At 40.5% G+C, this 23937-nt stretch overlaps 1 protein-coding gene across 7 annotated transcripts in view; it reads right to left on the bottom strand.

Moving 5' to 3' along the window:
• Window positions 1-23937, bottom strand: part of DMD (dystrophin) — a 1990807-nt gene that overhangs the window by 185394 nt on the left and 1781476 nt on the right. For all 7 annotated transcript variants that reach the window (XM_044235639.1, XM_044235638.1, XM_044235634.1 and 4 more), the window contains one exon: window positions 19941-20001. In XM_044235639.1, the coding sequence (XP_044091574.1) occupies window positions 19941-20001 (61 nt within the window). The remainder of the gene's footprint in view (window positions 1-19940; window positions 20002-23937) is intronic.

Raw genomic sequence — 23937 nt, 5'->3', positions numbered from 1 at the left:
CACTCTGATACAACAACCAGTGTGATAATTTGAAAGCGTATCTGTCTGAATTTAAAATTTTTTCATTTTATTATTTAAAAAAAGCATTAAAATTTTCTTTTAATACTGCAACTGTACATCAAAAAGCAAAGAGCTTTAAAAATTACCCTTCCGAATACTGTTATGCTGAAAAAAACAAACAAAACCCTTCCACAACTTATTTATTTTTAATTAATTAATTTTAAAGGTTTTATCTATTTAATTTATTTATTTGAGAGAGAAAGAGCGAGAGTGAGAGAGACAGCTTGAGCAGGGCGAGGGGAAGAGGGAGAAGGAGAAGCAGACTCCTCTCTGAGCAGGGAGCCCATCATGGGGCTAGATCCCGAGGCCCCAGGATCATGACCAAGCTGAAGGCAGACGTTTAAGCCACTGAGCCACTCAGGAAGCCCTGCCCTTCCACAATTTAGCATTACAATCTCATTGATACCCATGGCTTCACTTTCCAGTTACACACAAATGCTATTGAAATTAATTACTCCTGTCCAGACCCATATACCTCTCTTCTGGACTCTACACACTTACCATCTGTCTACCTGGCAGTTTCTTGGATATTACAAATCATCTCAGACTCCAATGTGCACAATCATATTGGCACCCAAATGTGGTCTCTCTTCAGCATTCCCTATCTCACTATAAAGAAGTATCAACTGTCCATTGCTAAGCAACTGAGGCGTGATTCCTTGACCTGTTTCTCTTTCTCTTTGCAACTCCTCTCCATGCCACCTATCCTTAAGCCCCAAGGATTTTTACCTCCTAAATCTCTCTAAATCTCTCTCCTCAACATCTCCAATCTATCATCATCAAGGTCCCACTACCATCACCTCACCTGGATTTTATCAATAACCTTTCATTATTTGCATACATGGGGTCCTCATGTAATTCATCTGCATCAGCCAGAGAGCTTTTCCAGTTTTCTGTCCATCCCCTCCAGCAACAGTCACACTGTCATTTTAATTCCTTGTATCAACCAGTTCCCTCCTTCTAAAGTGCCTGGATACGTGATCTCACCCCTTTTCTGTGTTAATTCTCGTTCATACTTACTATCTCTCTGGCTCCACTTTAGGGAGAGCATGGGTGCTGCTTACTAAAGGCATCTTTATGCAGCTAGCAATATATCTGGCACCCATGCTATGGTCAATGAATACATATTGAATGACTCAATCAGTCAAGAGTGTATGGAGATTTTTCTTGGGCAAGGAGAATCCAACCATTTAAGTACATTTGAATTATTATAGCATTTGTGTGAAATTTTGAAAGTACTAACAAATAACAGTTTCTGTTTTTACAAACATAACTGAGGTTAAGCAAAATATACCGAGTAAAAAAATAACTTCGTTCTAAATTGGCTAATTATGGGTGAAAGTGGCCACTTATGCTTTGACAATGATCAGAGACAGCCTTATAAACTATGCATCTTTAATGAATAATAATGCATTTTTATAGTTTTATGCTTTCATTTCAGCATTTCAGAACAGTTCATGAAGATACCAATTAACCTCTGCAATAGTATTGTACTCCTACATTACAGGCCAGCTCAAGGAAGAAAACCACGCATCGAATTTTGAAAGCATAGGGAAAAGTCCTGGATGCCTAAGAGAAAGCTCTCTACTTTTTGTACCTAGTTTATGTATGTTTTTATAGTTTTTTATAGAGTGATAATATAGAATTAAAATAAAAATAGGGATTATTCTTGCTCTTTTATTTAAATACTATACAAATTTATTAAGTAGTCTTTTATTTTGAGGGCAATTCTTTATTGTCATAAATACATGTAACATGAAATTTACTGTTTTAGCCATTTGTAAGTGTATAATTCAGTGGCATTAAGTACATTCACAATGTGGTACAACCATCACTACTTTTTTATCATCCCAAACAAAAACTCTGTATCCATTCAACTATAACTTCCCTTCCCTCTTCACCTCATTCCTGGGCAACCACTTAATCTACTTTCTGTCTCAATGAATTTGACTCTTGTAGGTACCTCATGGGTAGAATTATACAGTATTTGTCCTTTTGTGGCTTATTTCACTTGTCATATTATTTTAAAGGTTCATTCATGTTATGAGATGTATCAGAATTACATTCTGTTTCAAGGTGAGTAATACTCCATCGTATGTATGTAAACCAAATTTTGCTACCTTATCATCTGTTCATGGACATTTGGGCTTTTTCCACCTATTGGCTATTGCAAATAATGCTACTACGAACATTAGTGACAACATTATCTGTTTCAGTTGTTGCTTCCAGTTCTTTTAGAAATCCACCTGGAAGCACAATTGCTGAATCAGATGATCATTCTATGTGTAACTTATTTGGGGAGCTACTGAACTGTTTTCCATAGGGGCTGCATCATTTTACATTCCTGTCAGCAATGTCCTGGGTTAAAATTTCTCCATGTTTTCAGCCAGGCTTTTTTATTTTTTTTTTTAATAGTCATTCTACTGGGTGTAATGTGGTATCTCATTGTGGGTTTTGTTTTTTTGTTTTTGATGTGTGTTTCCCTAGTGACTAGATGCTGAACCTCTTTTCATGGGCTTCATTCGTGTCCCTGGTTATTTCCGTTCTACTTGAAGCATTACACATTTTGCATCATTGATACTACTTCTTTGCAAAAATATGCCGTCTTAACATCTATGCAGGCATAGTCAACAGCAACTGGCCACCTCCCTGGCCCATCTTTGTCCCCAGGTCCTAGGCATTCCATGCCTATGTTGTTCGCTAAGAGGACAGGAAGTGCTCTGGGGGTTACGGGAGTTGCGGAAGGACCTCGGCTATGCCTGGATGCCTCATTACCTTATCTCTGGTGCCTAATACAGTATCTGGCACAGTAGCACCCAGTAAATACAGCTTGGTTAATTAATTCAACAAGTCTATTCATTAATACAGTTGCCTTTGGCAGAGCAGAGAGAAGTTTAATATCACAAGGTCCTCGGGCTTCTTCTCTCATACCCATATGATGGCATTTCATTCAAGGACTTTAAGAACCATGTACATGTGAAGGACTCCCCAGGTTAGGGTCCTTGGCCTGACCTCTTCCTTGAGCTTCAGATCTGTATTTCCAGCTGCATGTTGGGTCCCCAGTCAGTGCCTCAGACTTAATAGATCTAAACCCAATCAGCTCTAGGATTGCCATGTAGAGGGGTGGTTCTCTGGTTGGTAAGCTCATTCTTTCGTTGAGATTCTATGTTTGTGTGGTGCTGCTGGGGGCAAAGAGTGGCCAGTGGGTACTACTGGAGACCAAAAGCTCTCCCGGTCACCCACTGGTGCTGTTCCTGGTCTCTAAGACAGATCTCTTGTTTTCCCCCACCAACCCCACTCATCCTCAGGTATGTGTTCCCGCCAAAAGCTGAGGAGACCTCTGCATTGTTCACTTTCCCTTAGTCCTGAACCCTAAGGTATCAGCAAGACTTGGTGATGGCTTCTAAAACACACTTCCCAACTCCTCCTCCCGATCTTCACTCCTACTGTTATTGAAACTAGTGCTTTCTCTACACCTAACTGGTCTGTCTGTTTCTACTCTGGCCCCTCCTGTTTTCTTACCCCCACCCTCCATGGCCCACCAAGGCCCACACAGCAGTTAGCTATAACCTGTCCATCTAGTCTGTTCTCAACCTGTATGATAACGAAGTGCCAGCAGAAAACAAAACAACAAACCAAACACCTCCATCAGCCTTTACCTGGGACACTGAGAAAAGTCAGTGTTTATATTTCAAAGATTTACCTTCTTGGGGTTGCAGGAAGAGTGTACTTAGGACTCAGCTTCGAGAGCCATCTTGCTTACACACCAGATACACTTTGCTAGTAGTGGACCTAGCTGCAAGTAAGTCTACTTTCTACTGTGAGCACTAGAATAGACATACACATGAAACATATGGTCTGACAAAATGTTTTTTTGTTGCTGTTGCTATTCATAGTTGTAGGATTTGAACTCTCATGGAAGACGATCTGAGGAAGTCCCAGACAGGTAGCCATTTAAAGGACTATCTTCTTTCTTTGAAAAGGATACGGGAAGCTTGGAAATTGGAAAAATAGACTCACTGGAGCATTCAAATCAAGTATCAAGAACTGCCCAATTTAGAGTTTATCTGAAATTAGTTTTCAAATTTGAAAACACTGGATTCAATTATATCTTTATAGTGTCTATTATATACTAAGAGTGGCTTACATGTCTTCTGATTGTCTTAGAAGCAGAAGCGATGCTACTGTCCTCAGGGTCACCCCTTATATTCCTAGAGTAATGAAGATCACTGAGTAACACAATTCTGTCAGGGCACCCTAACATAGTAAGTTCCCCCTTATCCACAGGGCATGCATTCCAAGCCCTCATATACTATGTTTTTTTCCTATACATACATACCTATGTTAAAATTTCAAGTATAAATTAGACATAGTAAGATATTAATGACAATAACTAATAATAAAATACAATTATAACAATAAACTATAACATACATTATGTGAATGTCCTCTAAATAGCCTATTGTACTACACTCCTTTCTTCTTGTGATGTGAAATGAGAAGGTGCCTAACTGATGCGCTGAAGTGCGGAGAACCATGTAGGCACTGTGGTATAGTGTGAGGCTACTCCTGACCTTCTAACAGTACATCAGAAGGAACATCACCTGCTTCCAGCCCGCGGATGGCTGCAGGGAACCAAAACCGTGCAATGCGAAACCAGGGAGGAGGGTGGGGACCTACCGGACATAGTATTTTATCAGACCTACAGAATTTACAGCTTTAGATACTTATGCCTAAATTTAATCTCCTAGGAGGTTTTTTGTTTTGTTTTGTTTTGTTTGTTTTTTTAATTTCAACTCTGCCGTAGTTCAGGGTTTTATATCCCAAATGAAATTTTCCAGATTTCTTTAGGTGTATTATTAACCTATACAACAACCACCATCTGTTTACTGGAGCCGCCACTATTAATGATCTTTGTCATCATTTTACCATGTCTCTATTTGTAGTTTGCAATCCTAAATTGACAGAGTACTCTGAATAAATTCTGAAGCCCATAGAATCAAGCCTGAGACTCTGAATAAAGTTACCTGCTTGGAGAAGAATATCCAACAACCCAAAATACTCTTTTCTTCACTCTCTGTTTCTAAAACGTGGTGAGAAAGGTATTTGTTCACTACAGAACTAGAGGTTATTTGGATAAAAATATTGCTGGTCTGGGATTCATGCTTCCCCAAGCAATATTGATTTGCTGGGAAATTTTTTTTTCCTCCTGTTCCTACTCAGTATTTTTAATTTAAAATATTTTATGTTTATGTTTTTTCCCCCCAATGTTTTATTGACTTACTCCTATATTTTTTCAGGCCACAGCTACCAGTATAAAGGTATGGCCCAGACTGTCAGATATTTCAGCATTCCTCTCTGCTCGTCCCATATCCTTCAGAGGCGGCTATTTTTATACATTCTATTAGACAGCGGGATTTTTAGGTTTTAATTTTAAAGAAATGTTCCACATCTGAGCCCTCTGATATACTCTGAGTTACAGTTACAGCTACAGTCAGATAACTTCTCAGGAAAAATGACTTTGTAGTTTGAACATGTTTTCTCCATACCTTCCATATTAATTTCTTTCCAGTTCACAAGTCAAAACAAGATTACCATGCTTTGAATCTACCAACCACTAGAGAAAGATCAGACTTTCAACCCCAACATTGAGCTACTTCCTTTCAATTTATACATCTTCTTCTCAAGCAATACATTCAAGGACTTGGAATATAATTGGCAATTTTGCTGATGATGAACGAGACTGAGCAAAGTACGGACGACTTTTGCTCCTCTGCGGTGCTTACAGTAAAAAGAAACGGCTTGGCAGCTGAGTGTACAAAATACGAAGTTAGATAAACAACTCTTAGCTCCTTAATGATGAAGTCTACTTAAAAACATATAACAGGATGACTCTTCCCCTTACCAAAAACAAAACCAAACTGCATTTGAAAGAAAACCTGGCTCTCTTCTCACCAACATTTGACACTTACGCAATTAATCTAATTTGAATGCACTTGTTAATGACGTCTAACATTCAGCAGGGAATGGCAAGAACTGGCTTGTGTGGAACTAAATGTCACCCGGAGGTCTTTCTTTTCCCACCGGATGCCACTGTAGCTCTGCCTCAACGTCTCTCTTGGACTCCACGCACGTACCTCAGCCCAACTTCTTTCAAATTCTTTTAATATTAAGACATAGGCTTCTGTGCCCTCACGGAACAACCTCGGCTTCTGAAGGCAGCCTGTGCATTTTGATAGGAATAGGATTTGAAGGCATTTTCCTAAGATATCCTCCTAACAGTTTTGGCAAGAGGAGCTACTAAAGAAATATATTCACTTAAAAATACCTTTTCTAAAACAGCAACTTTGAAAAATTTACTGTTTATATAAAGCAGAGTTCAATGAGGCAACCAACTCCATCAAGCATTTCTCTCTGCTTTCCACCCACAAAAATACAGAAAATGAATGAGCTGATGGCTAAAACTGCCTTCAAAATACAACTTAATCAACTAATGCCAGTGAGATTACCTAGAATACAAACATTGTATAGAATGCCTTTAATCTGCTATTATATCTTCCTTTATAAGAATATTTATTGGATCATGGATCTGTTCCCCCAAATGTGCTTATTAATCCTCAAAATCAAAACAAACTATCCAGTACGTATTCTCATTTTTTTCTGTGTGAGATAATAGATTGCTACAGGTGACACAAAGATACATAAGGCACAAGCATTGTCAAGGAGTTTAAAGCTTAACTGGGGAGAGGAGGGATCTGAAAATTACCAAAAACATTTCAACAGTTAAACAGTAAAGAAGACTTAAGGACTATTTTAAGATCTATTCTAAGGTAACTTCAAAAAAATTGAATGTCATTTATATAATTTTCTTTTAAAAAATTTTTTAAAAGGAGTTTATTTATTTATTTGAGAGAGAAAGAAAGTGTGCACGTGAAAGCAGGGAGAGGAGGAGCGGGAGAGGGACAAGTAGACACACCGCTGAGTACAGAGCCTGATGTGGGGCTTGATCTCAAGACCCTGAGATCACGACCTGAGCTGAAATCAAGAGTCGGACACTCAGGGGTGCCTGGGTGGCTCAGTGGGTTAAGCCTCTGCCCACCCCTGGCCTGCCTCTCTGCCTACTTATGATCTCTGTCTGTCAAATAAATAAATAAAATCTTAAAAAAAAAAAAAAAAGAAGAGGGGCGCCTGGGTGGCTCAGTGGGTTAAGCCTCTGCCTTCAGCTTGGGTCATGATCTCAGGGTCCTGGGATCAAGCCCTGCATCGGGCTCTCTGCGCAGTGGGGAGCCTGCTTCCCGCTCTCTGTCTGCCTGCTTCTCTGCCTATTTGTGATCTCTGTCAAATAAATAAATAAATAAAATCTTAAAAAAAAAAAGAGTTGGACACTCAATAGACTGAGCCACCCAGGTGCCCCTAAATAATTTTCAATATAGTATTTTATAAATATTTATAACACCTTAACAATGTATCACAATTATAAAAATAAGTTATTTCCCTCAGTAGTCTTGATCCTGGCCTTTTCTTAGACATGTAACTTCTGAGAACTGGGGATAACACAGGGGAAATATCTGGGTCTACTCATCTTATTTTTCTTTCCTTTCTCTCCCTGCAAAGGCAATTTTTAAGTTAAAATAAATATGTATTGTATAGGTATAAAGCACTGAATTTCCTATTGGATTCACATAAATCATAGATTCTTATCTAGTACCGATATTCACTCATGAGTTGAAGGATCATAAGGGAAACACCAGGCATAGATAAAACATTCTTTCCCTGGAGGAACCTGAAATCATCAGACACATGTTTCCAAAATAGCCCTGGTCTTTCACATTCTGGTTTCGTGTTAAGAGAGAAGTCTTCAAAAAATTTTTTCAGAAATGGTGACAATGAGAGGAAGCCAGTTCAGTCTCTAAAGGCTTCCATTTGATAGTTTGTTAATGGCAAAAATAGGAAAACACTTATGTGACTATGCCTCATTTTCCAATGGGTCATCACTCATAAATCCTATATTCCAGATTTATGTACGACAATGTAAAATAGCCAGACCGGGTACATCCTGCTAAAAACATTGTATAGTATGACTTTCAGGTATCCTGCTAATTCAAAGGCCAGTAATGAGATGAACAAGGGGGGCTGTAAGGTCATTTGTATCTTTATAAGGTGGTCTGTTGAGTTGATGTTATACCCCCTCACAACCTCCAGGGAATGAGTCACAGGACTCCTTTTCATATCCTTTTCTTCCCTCCCCTCCTCTGCCCCTTGCCCCTCCTCCTCTCTTTTCTTGCTCTCACTCTTTTTTCCCTCTAGCTATAAGGATATTTACACTTTGAACTTTTGCTTATACCTATGATGCTTGGCCCCTTCTGCTCCACCTAGAGTTTGTTCTTTTTTGGTAGGATTTTTTTGTGGGGGGAAAGAAATTTCCTATAGAACTGATAGAAGTAAGTGAGGAAGCAGCATTAACCTGGGCTTGTATCTGATAAAGCACTTCTACTTCTGGATTGGTACAGGGTGACTGTGTATTCAGACAGGTTTTTCTTAATCTATAGGAAATCGAAGTTATTCTTTATCTTTGAAAATGTACTAATTGCCCCCACTGGTTTGGTGATTTTAAGTCATTATAGGAGAAAGTGTATGAATTCCTTCTTTCCCACCATGTAGTTATTGTAATAAACCCCCCAGAGGTACCACTCCACAATAAGGTGACATCTTCTACATGCAGTACATGGGCTGACCCAATGCTCAATGCCTGGGGAAGCCATAACTTATGGCCAGAGGCCATATGTGTTTGCCTTGTAAGGTAGGAACATAGGCCTGGGATTTATGGGAAAGATGAGACTCCCTTTGTTTCTGGAAGGAGGGGATGGTGTCAGATTCAAGGATGTGCTCTAGTGTTGAAAAGGCTCCTGAAGAGCTGTTCTAGTCCACCTGAGTTGACCATGTCCTAACCTCTGAAAAGTCTTAGAATTGGAAGTACGAGGAGAAACACATTCCATGGCATCTATCACGTCACTGTTTTGGCCTTACCCTCATCTTAGTGAAACCCTGATGGAGGTGCCATGATGTGATTCAGAAACTCTTGGCTTGCTCACCTTCCATGGATGTAGGATCAAGGCGGAGTAGGTATTGGCTTCATTTTATTTCATGTTGCCCTTTATTGCCAAAAGTGGCAAGGAGAAAATAGGGCCTCTGCAAGAGCGTAGTGGAAGAAGCTGATTGGGCAGGTAAGCCAAGAAAAAAAGACCAGCAATGCAACAAAGACCTATAAGAGGGGTGCAAATGATGCCCAAGATGGCAGATACACAGAGCGGTACTGGCCATGCTGGGTTACACTCAGAAGCTGAAACAGCTGGCAACAACAAGTGAGATGTTTATGTTTATTATTATTTTTTAAAATCTCAGTGGTCTGCCCCATTAGTCAGTGTTTTTTCTCCCAACCCTCAACAGCCCTACCACTAAATATGTCTCCACTTGCATCCCTGTGGCCCCCCGCTAAGCTGGTCTCCGCTCTCAGGGGCCAGCAACCACCTCCTTTCCAACTTTGCTGTACCCAGGCAGGGAGCGTCATGCAACTCTGATCCTCTGGAGCAGTAGTGTGGGCAGCGAGGCTAGGGACTGTGGGAGTCGTAGACTAGAGGTAAGCTGGGAGAAAGCCAGCTGATGTCATAAGTTTGGCGGGAAAGGTGCAAAGCCATGTTGTTATTAGTGTAACTTAAGCCGCCAACCTCTCTGAGTCTCAGCTATGTCCTCTTTACTGGATAATAATTGACAGTGTCATCTTCATAAATGGGGAAGGTACAGTTAGTCTATCATTAACACTTAGTAGGCACACATTAAACTTCGCTGTTTTAAAAAAAGACATATTTATTTTAGAGGGGAGAGAGAGAGTGCATGTGAGCAGGTGGAGGAGACAGAGGGAAAAGGGAGAGAAAATTTCAAATAGACTCTACACTGATCATGGAGCCTGATGAGAGGCTCAATCCCAAGACCACAAGACCGTGACCTGAGCCAAAATCAAGAGTCGGATGGATGCTCAACCAACTGAGCCACCCTGGCATCCCTACACTTCACTTTTCATCCTGTCTAGATTATATGGACTATAACTTCATAGAAAGCTCAAGTCCAAGGGAAAGTGACCAAACCTAAAGGAAACAGCAACAAAAAATTCCTTCTAAAACAGCAGAGAAGGAAGTTAAAAATTACTCTTCGTGCTTACTATCTGACATGTAGTAGCTTTGGGGACCAAGATGGATGTGCATCAACTGAGAAAGAAAAACAGAAAAAGCAAATGAAAATTTCAGAAAGAGCAGGAAAGCTTCTCCATTTCATCCACCTGGGAGTTAATGATAACACAAAAGCCGTGATCATTTGCTGAATGCTGACAGTGGGCTAAGCCACATATAGGACCTGTTCTTAGGAGCTTTCCAGACTGCTGAAAGTGAGAGTTTTTTCTTTCTTGTACAGGGGTTTTAAAATTTTGCAATGTGACAGCACTGATTTTTACAATGCAATTTATTTTTTTTAAAAGAAGAAATTGCACGTGTGTGTGCACACAGACATTCTCCTAGAAAGAATTCCTTCTTCCTGCCCACTGTTCTACTCCCAAGCTCCACCCCCTCTCCTGACTCCCCCATCTCACCCCCCAATCCCCTGAAGAAATGGAAGAGTGAATGGGATTTGGAGTTTTCCCGCTGAGAAAGGGACATTTTCTGCAACCAGGCCAGTGTTCAAAGGGCTAATGCTCTAAGGAAATTATCCAAAGGGGAGAAGCAGTTCAAGGTTATTAAGTCATTTTCAAATGTTGTCTTGGCTGCAGTTGACCTTTGCAAAGGCAACAGGATGCTGCTTCCCAGGGGGACAGGATAAGGAGCAATTAGAGAAGCCTAGGAGAGGCTCAGGAATGTTTGGGAATTCACACATACCCCAAATTATGTGGGAACTCCAAAAATGAAAATAAACTGATTTGATCAAGGACATATTTGTGTCCTAGAAAATATTCTAAACATGTAGCTAATACTGGACCTATCTGTGGAAATGTTTTCCTACACATCCAACACTCAGTATTTAGTAGATGTCAATTAGATTTCGACTCAACTTTCGGAGAAGAGAAGGAAAGCTAATGAATAATCCTTATGTGCCAGAAATTAGAATGGGTGTGGGGTTAAGCAAATTGCTCAAATAACAGGTCAGGGTATGATAAAAGTGGGCTTCCAACACAGATTTATCTGATGTGAGATCCTGTGTTTTTTCCCCACATGATTATGGAAGAAAGTATATGTTTAAGAATGTTAGAAAAAGAAAAGGAAGGAAGAGCTGGAATGATGTATACTTTTCTTCTTTTGGGGCAACGGACCTAAATATATTTTTATGCACACTCTCCACATTCCTGAAAGTGCCACGAATGAGGCAGGGGACACTTAACACTGGTTTGGTATAATACAATAGAGCTTCTGGCCTGTATTCAACATTCTATTTCAGTTCCCATGTATATATGTCTTTGTATCTGTGCTGCCAACTTTAAGCATTACCCACAGTATACAGAATGTTACAAAACTCTTCTTTTTAAAAAAAAAAAGATTTTATTTATTTGAGAGAAACAGAGAGAGTAAGAGGGGGAGAGGGCCAGAGGGAGAAGCAGGCTCCCCACCAAGCAGGAAACCCAATGTGGGACTCAATCCCAGGACTCTGGGATCATGACCTGAGCCAAAGGCAGTCGCTTAAGTGACTGAGCCACCCAGGCGCCCTACAAAAATCTTGTTTAAAATAAAAACTTATCAATGCTATTCTCTTAAGATTCAAGATCCACTAGATCCCAGCCTAAAAAGTAGGTCCTGTATACAAATGAACACAGCGGTTGATTAATTTAAAGCTCTACTGACCTACTAGAAAACCAAGAATAGGAAAAACAAAAAACAAAAAGCGAAAACCCAGTTCTATCGAAACAAAGAAAGCCAGAACTCAGAGGGATCTTAGGCGTTAGCTAGTTCTGCTTCCTTATTGTTGTTGGGGAAGTTCAGTCCCAGGTGGACTCAGTTATAACCCACATCATATTGTTGGATAAACGGAACAGAATCGAGATCTGAGGACTTGGTATATACCATTCAGACTCGCTAAGGATTTTCTCCCAGGTACCAGCTATGGGAGACATGATTAACTCTGTAAAAAAGACTCAGCATGCTTCCTATGATTAAAGTTGATGTCTAGAGGATACAGGAGACCCATTCAGGTGGGACATCTATATTGATACAAAGATGCTAGAAGATTTTCTGAAGGTAAAAGTAGTCAGCAAAGCATAAGGCATGCGGAATTACTGGTGTAGTTTCCTTCCTTCATTGGTCTCTATCAGAGAGGCTCCGTGCGAGAAAAGAATCAAAGTACCTGTCCTCATGGAGTCTGTTATTTCAGTCAATGTTATACGTTACTGCTTATGAAACTTTCAGGAAAGAGGGCTGTGAGATTTTTTTTTATGAACCCTTGAGATGTGGAAGATACCAACATTTTCATCTAGCCACAAGGTCTACAAAACCAAAGGTGGGACTCAGCACTTCACAGCCCAATGGAGTGCATTCAGTCGCTTCCAGTTAACATCTTTTTTTTTTTTTTTCCCAATTTATTTATTTTCAGAAAAACAGTATTCATTATTTTTTCACCACACCCAGTGCTCCATGCAAGCTGTGCCCTCTATAATACCCACCACCTGGTAACCCAACCTCCCACCCCCCGCCACTTCAAACCCCTCAGACTGTTTTCCAGTTAACATCTTAAACTGAGTTGTTTTCATGATTATATCATCAATTATTCATTACTGACTATTCCTTCATTGTGGTTCCAGAGCTTAATGAGACTGGGCTAATGTGACCTTTGGAACCATCAAACTGGGGAGGAGAAAGCCCAGCAGAGAAGACTGACCTCTGGGTTATCTTTGTGTACTAAAGCCTTTTGAAAAGTCACAGCACCAGGCTTTTGGCAGCCATTGCACAAATTTAATTACCCACAGATATTCACCAGCATCCTCAAAGATTGACAGCTGAAATTAGAAAGCTGATTCTGTTACATCCACTCCCTATTATCAATGGTACTAAACAGTAAAGTAAAAAAAGGGTTTAATATTGTTTGTCCTTTATCCTGAAAAGATTGATGGCTCAGTAAGAATTCTCAAGGGTGATCTGAAGATCCATTTTCATTCCTCTGGAAAATTGTTAAGTACAATTTTTATTTCCAAGTCAATATTCATAAAATCAGAGAATGTCAGGGCTGGAAGTGACATGTGGTATCGTGTGATTCAGCCTCCTTAGATGACGGATGGAGAAACTGAGGCCCAGAGACTATAAGTGATTCACCTGTGGTCTAATAGCTAGTTGAGGGGCACCTCACTGGCTCATCTCAGGGCTCTTGAGTTTGAGCCCACATTAGGTGTAGACATTACTAAATAAATAAAACTTTAAAAAAATTGCTGGTTGATAGCAAGGCTGAAATTAGACTTCAAGTCTTCCTTTTTTTTTTTTTAAAGATTTTATTTATTTATTTGTCAGAGAGAGAGAGTGAGCAAGCGAGCAGACAAGCAGGTAGAGCCAGAGAGAGAAGCAGGCTCCCTGCGGAACAAAGAACCTGATGTGGGACTTGATCCCAGGACCCTGGGATCATGACCTGAGCTAAAGGTAGCAGCTTAACTGACTGAGCCACCCAGGTATCCCAGCTTCAAGTCTTCTGATGCCTGCTCTATCTACTCATTTTGTAGAGTTTATACCTCTATCAATCTTAACCAGTGCTTAAATGGAATGCCAGAAGACCACCATCATTCCTAGAAGAGTGAGGTGTGAGGAATGAGCCCTAGGGGAATATTTTCTAAGTTAGGTATCATAATCCAGTGTTCTTTATTATAGGAGCCCATCTCAGTCTCAGAAAATGTATCCACTGCACAGCAGCCAGCACAGATACTTAGCATAGTGGTCGCTATTAAACCCGAGACATTGGTAACTGCTCCTTCCTCTCTATAAACACAGGTACTGAAATAGTGAGCAATAATTCAAAGGAATAAATAAACTCACCCAAACTTGAATCAGAGCAACTCCTGGCACAAATAATAGGGAGCTAGAGCAAGAACAAGGGCAAGATGTGCTTTAAATGGGGGGTGGGGGGTGGATTTGGAATCTGAAAAACTTCCCAGAAAGTAGTAATCAAGGCACTATGGTACAGAGGAAGGTGGTGTCAAAACTTAGATGCTACTGGAAGTAGGGAGCATGGGCGCTTACAGTTAGATCAAGTTTTACCAGTTTAATCGATAATAGAGCAGCAGGATACAAGAAGACACAAACACCAAAAGACACATCTAGGCAGACGGCCACAATTCCTTGCAAAATGTCAAATACTGGTACCAGGAGAGCCATAGGAATGGTAGCCATAGAAGATAGTAGAGTCAGGACGTCAATGGGTCATTTTGGCAAGAGATACCATAACAATAATAAGAAATGTTGCCTGGAGCGACTGCTGGCTTCAGTCAAGGAGGTTTTATATTGCATTTGGCTAAGCAGGAATCACCAGGGAGTTGTGAGCAGCTCACACGCAGTAGGTGGCTGCAGAAACACGCCTGTGATTGAGGGCAGAGAGAAGGGCAGATCAAGGTCATTCAAGCAATATAGACAACGTCCCAAATGACCTGCAGGAAAAGAGAGACGCTCCCATGGACCTGAGCTGCTTCCTGGGCATGGCATGTAAAAAGAGGTTAACAGTTAGCACGTTCCCCCATACCCATTTTTTGCTGTCCTGTGAAGTGCGTCAGAGATACTGAGACAGGGAACCTGCTGGAATCGCTTCCTGGTGGTCCAGTCAGCAGGCTGATTACTGGGTTTCCGTAGTGACCATCTCCTGGTTTTTTAGCTACAGCGGGGTCTTTGAAAGAGGAAAGGACCAGCTTGTGTGAAACCCAAAGCCTTCCTAGGGACCAGCTGGCAGAAACAGAAGGTCAAACCCTTCAGCCGGTATTAGAGAAAAGTAGTAGGAGACCCACCTTCCAGCCAGAACTAACATAAGTAGAACCAGCTATGACCTCAATTGGTTTCTCCATCTCTCACCAATGGGAGATGGCAAGGAGCTTTTCCTTTCTTCACGAGTGAGCCGAGACTACAGACAATGCTAACAAATTTAATAACTAATATTTGGGCCATCCCAGTTACGACCTCCCAAGGAAGATGTAACAGAACTGGAAGAGATCCAGGGAAAAGCAGCTAACATGATCAAGGGGAAAACTTCTCTTTTATTCAAGGACAGACTAAGAACCTAAAAAGGATTAGAATGTCTCAGACTGGGAAGATGAAAGTGAAGAGGTGCTGTAAGGGATTGTGAGATCGAAGTTGACTTGGGATAAATACCGTTGTAGTCACTGAATTTCACAGTACTTACTGGGGGCCACCCCTTGAGGTTCCAAAACGTACAGTGAAGAGAAACTGCAGTATACCTTTGTTTCTTTACCCAGAAATGAGCAGATTCATGGAACTCATTCTTCCAAGGACAAGGTTGAAGAGGAGAATGGACAAAGTAAGACACCACTAGATAAACTCCACGTCAACTGATTTACGATGGATTATTAAGATACGGTCAGGATGTATCCTAATTTTTTTAAATGAAAATTATTAGGTTAACTGATGAATAGTCGCTGGTATCTGTATGTGAAACAGGGTTCTGGGCTAGTTGCCCTGCTGGTCTGACCCAGTGTGCTATTTCTTATGCTCTTATTATGTCATCTACGCGGGAACATGCTGCACGCAACGTTGGGATTCCTAAATTCTTTTGACAGTCCAGAACACAGAAGAATAATTTTCTAACTCATTAAGAAAGCAAGAGAGTCCCAGCTCTTGGCTCTGTTCGGTTTGCCCATATGGGAGTATGCAACATAAAAAGGTGAAAGAAATCCTAACTGAATGTAGCAGCTGGTTAAAGGCTATTATATTGAAATTTTCATGAGTTTGACAGTAGGCCAAAAAACTACAAAATGGCAGAGAGTGGAAAAGGCAGTTGTAACAGGTTGAACATTGTTGGTGATTATTTTTTCAGGGGCAATGAAAGTTGTAATCAAATAACCTGAAAGAGATGCTGGCAGGAATAAGAGAGCCCCAAGGGAGAGAGAATATGAAAACTGTAACAATGATGAATGCTATGAACTAATAAACTAGACAAACATGTAGTTTGAAGTATCAAAATCAAGATTCTTAGCATCATATGAAAAGCTGGTGTCAGGATGCAGGCATAAACACCGCCTGATTTGTAAGCTAGAGCAGAAGATGCCAGTAATGACTTACAACCTCAGGCACGAGTGCACAACTCAACAGCTAACTGGAATGGGGTTACTGGTGTGGAAACCTCTGCTTATTTAGGTGATCAGTTTATCCCTGCACTGAAAAGGAAAAATTATTAAGTATTAAAAAAAAAAAAGATTCTGGGGGCGCCTGGGTGGCTCAGTGGGTTAAGCCTCTGCCTTCGACTCAGGTCATGATCTCAGGATCCTGGGATCCAGCCCCACATTGGGTTCTCTGCTCTGCGGGGAGCCTGCTTCTTCCTCTCTCTCTGCCTGCCTTTATGCCTACTTGTGATCTCTGTCTGTCAAAAAAATAAATAAAATCTATTAAAAAAAAAAAAAAAGATTCCGGGTGTGGGGGGTACCTGGGTGGCACAGGAGGTTAAGAGTCCAAGTCCTGGTTTCAGCTCAGGTCTGATTGCAGGGTTGTGTGACTGAGCCTGGAGTCGGGCTCTACGATCAGTGTGGAGTCAACTTGGGTTTCTCTCCCCCTCTCCCACTAACCCCTTCCTGTCCCCCTAAGCATGCACAGACGCGTGCTCTTTCTCTCTAAAATAAATGAAAAAAATCTTAAAAAAAAATCAAGAGAAGACATCTGGCTTTGTGCCTGGAAATGTGTGCTTAAAACTCATAAATGCAAGTTGAGAGAAGGTAACAAAGAGGAAGGACAAGGTGGGGACTGGTTGAAGTTATGTCATTATTAACTTATTAGTATTGTTATTTGTGGAAAGGTAAGACATCTTGAATTACAAATGGTGTTAGCCAGTGCATGAAGTCTACTGAACTTTGTACATCAAGGTAGTTGGTTATGAAAAGAATCTTTCAGACAACAGTAATGTGTAATAATAAATTACAAATGACACTAGTCATCTATTTGTTGATGATGTATATTTTCTGAACATGTATTCTCCCTACACTAGTTTAACATTTTAGAGGTATATTTAAGAAATTATATAATCTCTAATTTCAAATAGATTTTAATTTTCAGAGATAAGGGACCTCCAGAAAGCTTCAGAGGTATTTCTCAGCAGTTATGTAATTCCTCGTTCCTAAAAAGTGATCCTTTCAGAGGGTTTCAGAGGGTTTAAGGTCTCCAGATTCCCCTTTCTACTGACTTCTTTTTGTCTTTTGCTCTGTCTCTTACCAGTAAATCAGGCAGAATGATAGTCCTAAATTAAACATCAAGATTTGAGCATTTTAAATGTTTACCTGGAGAAACTAGAGCAGGCTGAGGGAGCATATCTGCAGTTAATTAAACAGTGGAAAAATAAAAACAGAATTCGTATCTTTTTTAAAAAATAAGAATTTATATTATGTTAATGATTGCAATAAAGAATATTTAAAGACAAAGAGAAGCTTCTGGAAGAAAAGCTGAAATGTTAAGTTTCTGGATTGGGGCAAGACCAATCAATGAGTCCTACTCAAAGCCCTTAGACATCACCAAATCCCAACTTCTTATTTTATGAATGAGACACTAAGGTCTGGAAAGGCTAAGTGACTTGCCCAAGGCCACATCACCAACTCATGACAGAGCCAGGACCAGAACTTAAGTTTTCTAGTTTCCCGTTCTGTGCCCTTATTGATATTGCCACCATGGTCTTCAAGTCAGCAAAGGAGCACTGGACAAACAGAGGGTAGCTGCTCTCTGATTCCACCAAGGAGCATCAAGAGACTAGTTCTGGGGGCAGTGTGGGGGGAATTACAGGTTTTCTTTAATGTGTCTCCTTTTTAATTTTGGACTGAATTCATGTTCATCACCACAGAGCAATGATCTGGGGTCTTTTGTAGTGGGTGTAACATTAGGGAGAAGATGAATATTTAGGGAAAGAACATTGGCAGGGTGGGGGCAGGGGGAACACTAGGAATCCCTGTGAGATACTTCATAAGCCCCAAACAGGAATAGTCTGGAGAATAACGGCTTGAAGAAGCTGTGGGTTTTCAGGTGGTCCTCCAACCTCCGCTACAAAAGAAGAATCTTTGTTTAGTAAAGACCATCTCTTCATCTATCAGAATGGAGCCGGATAAAGTGACAGCTTTATAAACAGGCTAAAGAGGGAGTAGTTCCCAAACACCTTAGCGATGAAAATTTGTGAAAATCGAGACACTGGAGATGACTGGGAGGAGCTTGAATTAAGTGTTTTGCAAACTATACGGTGGATGTAAAGCCATACAGGGCGTGTCTAAATCAATTTACTGTTTAATAACCCAGGTGATTTAAAATAGGTATTAAAATATGTAGAGTGACTGAATAACTACACAGAATAAAAATTGTACTACAGTACAATTTAAAAAGAAGAACAATAAAAAGCAGGATCGAAGCAGATTGAAGAAGAATGTTTAAAGGTAATTTTACTGGTAATTTTAGCACGAGTTGACTAGCCATGCTTCTTCAGGGAATAAAGAATTAGGTATTGTAGGCCAGGTTAACGTCACATTTCAGAAATACATTCATTTGTGAATATGCAGATTAGCCACAATAAATGCTCCTTTCAGAATGTGATACCTTGTCTGGAAAAATTTAATAAGACAAAGCCTTCCTAAAGGATGTGTTTCTCCTTGAAGAGCCCAAAGCACTCCCTTTCCCTCATTCTTCTGGGTTAACACAATTGAGGCATGCAATCTAATTTCTGCAGAGCTGTAATAATGAAGATCTAGGATTGTCATATTGCTTTGGACCTGAACTATGAAGAACTGATAGGCAGCGGAAGTACAGAAAGTGACCCGATAAAACATGGGAGGCAGGAACAATGGGAACATGCGAAGTATTTTTAGTCAGACTCATGGCAGAAGCAGGTTCAAAGACTTTAGTTGGTACTGAAGATTATTTCATGAAGCCGATGAAATTAAATTGTTGAGACGGCGGATTCAAAGTGAAATTGAAGTTGAACTCTATTGCACAATCAATGGGAAACTGTTAAGGTCTCATCATGACTCCATATCCTCCCTCCTCTCCTTTCCACATCGACGCCATGAATCATAATTTGTATTTCACACAGCAGCCTGCAGATGGTGCTTCTAAGCACTTGTATTCCTGTGACTGACAAAAATGGCCCCAGAAAACAGTATCATTCTGTTGTCATTATGTGAAAAACGCTGAGTGCTCTGTACAGAGAATGAATACCTCAGCTCCACACATCTGGGCCCGGCCACAGACTGCCTTTTGGGGACATGAACTATTTATTCACCTAAAACATTTTGTGTACATTGAGCTGAAAAAGCATCCATCTTTGCCGAAAAAGAAACGTGGGCAAACCCCCAAATAAATGAAACTGTCCTTACGTACTCACTCCCACTACCAATAATATTATCTGCAGCTCTTTGTTCGACTGTGGAAAATCCACACCACCCCGATCACAAAACACGACACATGTGCTACGTCAAACAGGTTTTCCTAAAGGCAGCTCCCCATTGCATCAGCACATTTTCAGGGGTAATTTTAGCATGAGTTGACTAGCCACGCTTACTGGGGGAATAAAGAACTGGGTATTGTAGGCCAGGTTAACGCCACATTTCAGAAATACATTCATTTGTGAATGTGCAGATTAGCCACAATAAATGCTCCTTTAGGAATGTGATGCTGCGGACTTACTTGATATAGTAGGGCACTTTGTTTGGTGAGATGGCTCTCTCCCAGGGACCCTGGACAGAAGCTGAAAGAGAGAAAAAAAGAAGCAAGGAGGTCAATTTCACCACAAACAGGAAAGACAACATTAATCTCCAGAATTACAATTTTACACTGATACTGGTCTGTTTGCTCAGTTGCCCATGAAGACAGGACGGATTAACCTGCTGTTCTGAAGTTTCTGTCCTAATCTAAGTGAAATTGAACTCATTCAGGCACAAAGATAAATGCAAAGGAAAAAAAAAAAAAAACCATTTCACCGCTAAACCTATAGAACAGATAAGAAATGGAGTGAGGCGACTGACGTGTGCTCTCTTATGTGTCTCCACTGGGTGCTTTTCTTATAACGCTTCCTGTTGCTGCTTCTCAATATCTTTTACTATTTGATTGACTGGGTTTTATTAGTTTAGCAGCTGAAACATCCCTACGTGACAGAGTTACATTCTAAGTTAGTGAAGTTAAAGCACTACACTTAACATTCTGATGGTCTTGTTTGCGTCTTTGGTTTAAACAGAATCCAATCTCATCGACCAAAAATACATTTAATTGATGCCACAAAATGTCAGCTGACCAGCATGATCTTATTGGAAAAAAACCAACCAAAATCAAGAGAGTGGCACCCGATAGCAGAGTATAAAAAAACTTTTGTTGTGACAAGTGATGAATCCTATAGGTGAAATTAAATTGCACATACTGGGAATTTGTTTTATAATGACTATATTATGTATTAATCAAATCAATCATCTTTAAATTGTATTTTAAATGCTTAAATTGTCTGGGTTTTTCCTTTCCCAGAGATGAGCTCTAAAAACACCTTTCCTATACTGTTTAATCTTATGGGTTTTTTTTTTCTTTCTTCAAAACAAAATAATCATGTTAGGATGCACTATGCTATTTCCTCAGCAATGAAATCTTCCTCCTGAAAAGAGTTTTTATGAAACTGGAGTTTTAAGAGGCAAAGAATATCATCGGAATACAAATACAAGAAGCATGCTTATTAACATCTAGCAATTTTATGTGTATGTCCATTTTTTCCCTGAATTTTCATCCTGCTTATAATTTGCAGCCCAGCTGATGCTGACCATCATTTCCTACTATGAAAAGCTTCCTTCTAAATTAGTCTCACAGTAAATTCACTCCACAGTATATTGAGATGTAAGAAAACGTCAAAGCTAATATATCCTTGACTACACTGTATAATATGAAAGAACAGCTTCTAATAAAAGTTAACTTCACCCACTGCCAGACAATTTAAGGGTAATGAAACTACAGATTCTTTGTTTTATACGAGTAATAGAGGAATCGAATCACCCAACCTTTAACCAGACATGCTGCTTTGTACCTTGGTGATGTATCATTTAAAAGATAGAGGACATGGATTTGTATTTAGCTGCTAATTAGGCCTTTTCATTTTGGCAGACAGATTTTTAATATGGGGAAAAAAGAGACATTCATCTGCTGTTTTGAAGTAGACCCTTGCATTCGGTGTTCTTCTTCTATTCCTACCCTCTCTGCCTTTCTCATTATCTGCCCTACTCTCCTTTGGTCTCTTTGCTAGGATACAGCCCTCTCGCCCTGATAAGGCAATAAAGGAAGGTAGATCTTTTGAGAACTTAGGCTGAACTCTGAGACCTAGCTGGGCAGAGTCGGATGTTTCAGAAACCTAAGAACCCTACCCAAACCCTTTCTAGGAGGAAACAATGCAGGGAGTCAGAAATCCTAGCTCCTGCCTGCTCAGCACACCCCGCTCTTAAAACCATGGGCTTGCAGAAGGAAGAAGAGAGTTTCCGAGAGCGTCTGGTCCAGCTCTTACCAGCTGTATTGCCAAGTCTATGAATGTCTAAAGTGAGAAACTGCTATTCTTTTCTTAGAGGGTGTCAGTGGGCTAAACCCCACTCTTTTTGAAAAGATTTTATTTATTTGACAGACAGAGATCACAAGTAGGCAGAGAGGCAGGCAGAGGGTTGTGGGGGAACAGGCTCCCTGCTGAGCAGAGAGCCCGATGCAGGGCTCGATCCCAGGACCCAGAGATCATGACCTGTGCCGGAGGTAGAGGCTTAACCCACTGAGCCACCCAGGTGCCCCGAACCCCGCTCTTTCTGTCATTATTCCTTTCCAGTTCTTTATCAGTTTAATGGTCCAGAAATCATTTCTGATTTGGAGGATGCTGGGGATATCTTCTGATAGCAGAAGAGTCCATTTGAATTTCCTATAATATACTTAGGTATCTGTCAGAGAGAAGTGTGCTTGGTGAGGTCTAGGGGCTGCCTAGTTGGCGCAATGTGTGGGGAGGCTGACTGAATGGAGCAACCTTGAAGCAGAAAATCTAGCAAGAGAGGAAAAGCAGCGGTGCCCAACTGAGCTAATGGCCACAACTACATTGAATGTCTACAGTTGACTTTGTACTGTTGAGCATTAAAAAGGAAAAAGAATCCAATAAAATGCCAGAGGAGTACTCAGAATATGCTTAAACTAAAGAGTTGAAAAGATTTCGAAAGACTATTCTAAAAAATTCTCAGTGCCAGATCAACATGAAAATTTAAGTGTTTGTAACTGCAGGTCTCAAGTGTGAATTTTCCTTACAGAGTATATGGACTGTTTATAAAAATTGTTGATTTCTTGGTTTTTTAAAATCAGACAAGTCTTTTTTCTTTGTGTGTAGCCATCAAGTGGACCCAGTGGTGAAGGTCAGTGAATTTTCTGTGCTGGAAGATGTTTGTTCCCCTTTGACTCAGTTCTGCAAACGCACCTAAGCAACTTAGGTTTCATCATTTGAAACCCTAACATTTTATACTAACAAATGTCCTCAATGAAAAAAAAAAGGCAACTAGCAATGGCCTTTCCCCCATTCCTCCCCTGCCCCACCCCCACCACAAACACACTGGAACTACTTGCTTTGGAAATAGCACTCAATCCAAGGAAGGTTCTACTGTGATTAGATTCAGTGCGCCTTCTCAAGAGATTATTAAAAAGTTGTCGGCAATTTCACTTGTGGCTGCCGGAGGACTCTGGGCTTGCATGTATTCAAAAGTTGATCAAATATACTGTAACTCTTGTAAGTGTGTCCCAGAATTACCATTTCATTTCTTGTAGGGGTGCTGACACCAACAACAGCTGTTTCTTGTCTTGGTGTACCTGTAAGCTCGTCATCATTCACCAAGCTAGCCTAGGTAATAGACACACACATCTTTTATGCCTGGCATGTCCATTTTTAGTAGCCCATCAAGTGCAGATTTATTGGCAAGTAGCTTTTATATGACACTGTGCTATCCTTTGGTATTTTCTTATACAGATGTTTCTCTAACCACTACGTGTAAATCCAATGCAGCCTTGCGATTCAGATCCTTGAATGTAAAAAACCATGCATTATCGAATGGTACCAGCACCAGGGGTGGTTGTCTATTGAATTTAAATAGCAAAGTGCACTTGAGTTTATTCATTCCAAAACCAACCTCTAAGTTTCCCCTCGCATTACAGATGTGCTGTGTTATTAAGAGCAAGAAAGGGGAGCAGTTCTATCTTCAAATGCTTTTCTCCCCTTGAGGTGACAGCATTCAATATTGTGCCCAAGGTGGTTTTGAAAATCACAGAGGCCACACTATGTGGGCGAAGTTCTTATTTCAACCATTTTTTAATGCACTACGAACAGAGTGTGCCAAGTGATGCACCCTGGTGTTAAGTCATATTTTAATCGACATGGGGGCCTAACCAGAAAATTAAAAAAGAATACTAATGGTATTTAAACTGTGCCAAAAGAGCACTCTCTGTCAGATCCAAATACATTCATTCATCTTTCTACTTTTCTTCTATTTAGTAGACTTGGTGTTTGATAATGTAATTCGGTCAAAAAAAACTGGGGTCAGGGGCTCCTGGGTGGCTCAGTTGATAAGCGGCTGCCTTCGGCTCAGGTCATGATCCCAGGGTCCTGGGATCGAGCACCACATTGGGTTCCCTGTTCTGTGGG

This window comes from Neovison vison, chromosome X, assembly GCF_020171115.1.
Source record: "Neovison vison isolate M4711 chromosome X, ASM_NN_V1, whole genome shotgun sequence".
In the NCBI taxonomy this organism is placed as follows: domain Eukaryota; kingdom Metazoa; phylum Chordata; class Mammalia; order Carnivora; family Mustelidae; genus Neogale; species Neogale vison.
The sequence above is the reverse complement of the archived record's forward strand: the minus strand, read 5'-3'. Positions and strand labels throughout refer to the sequence as shown.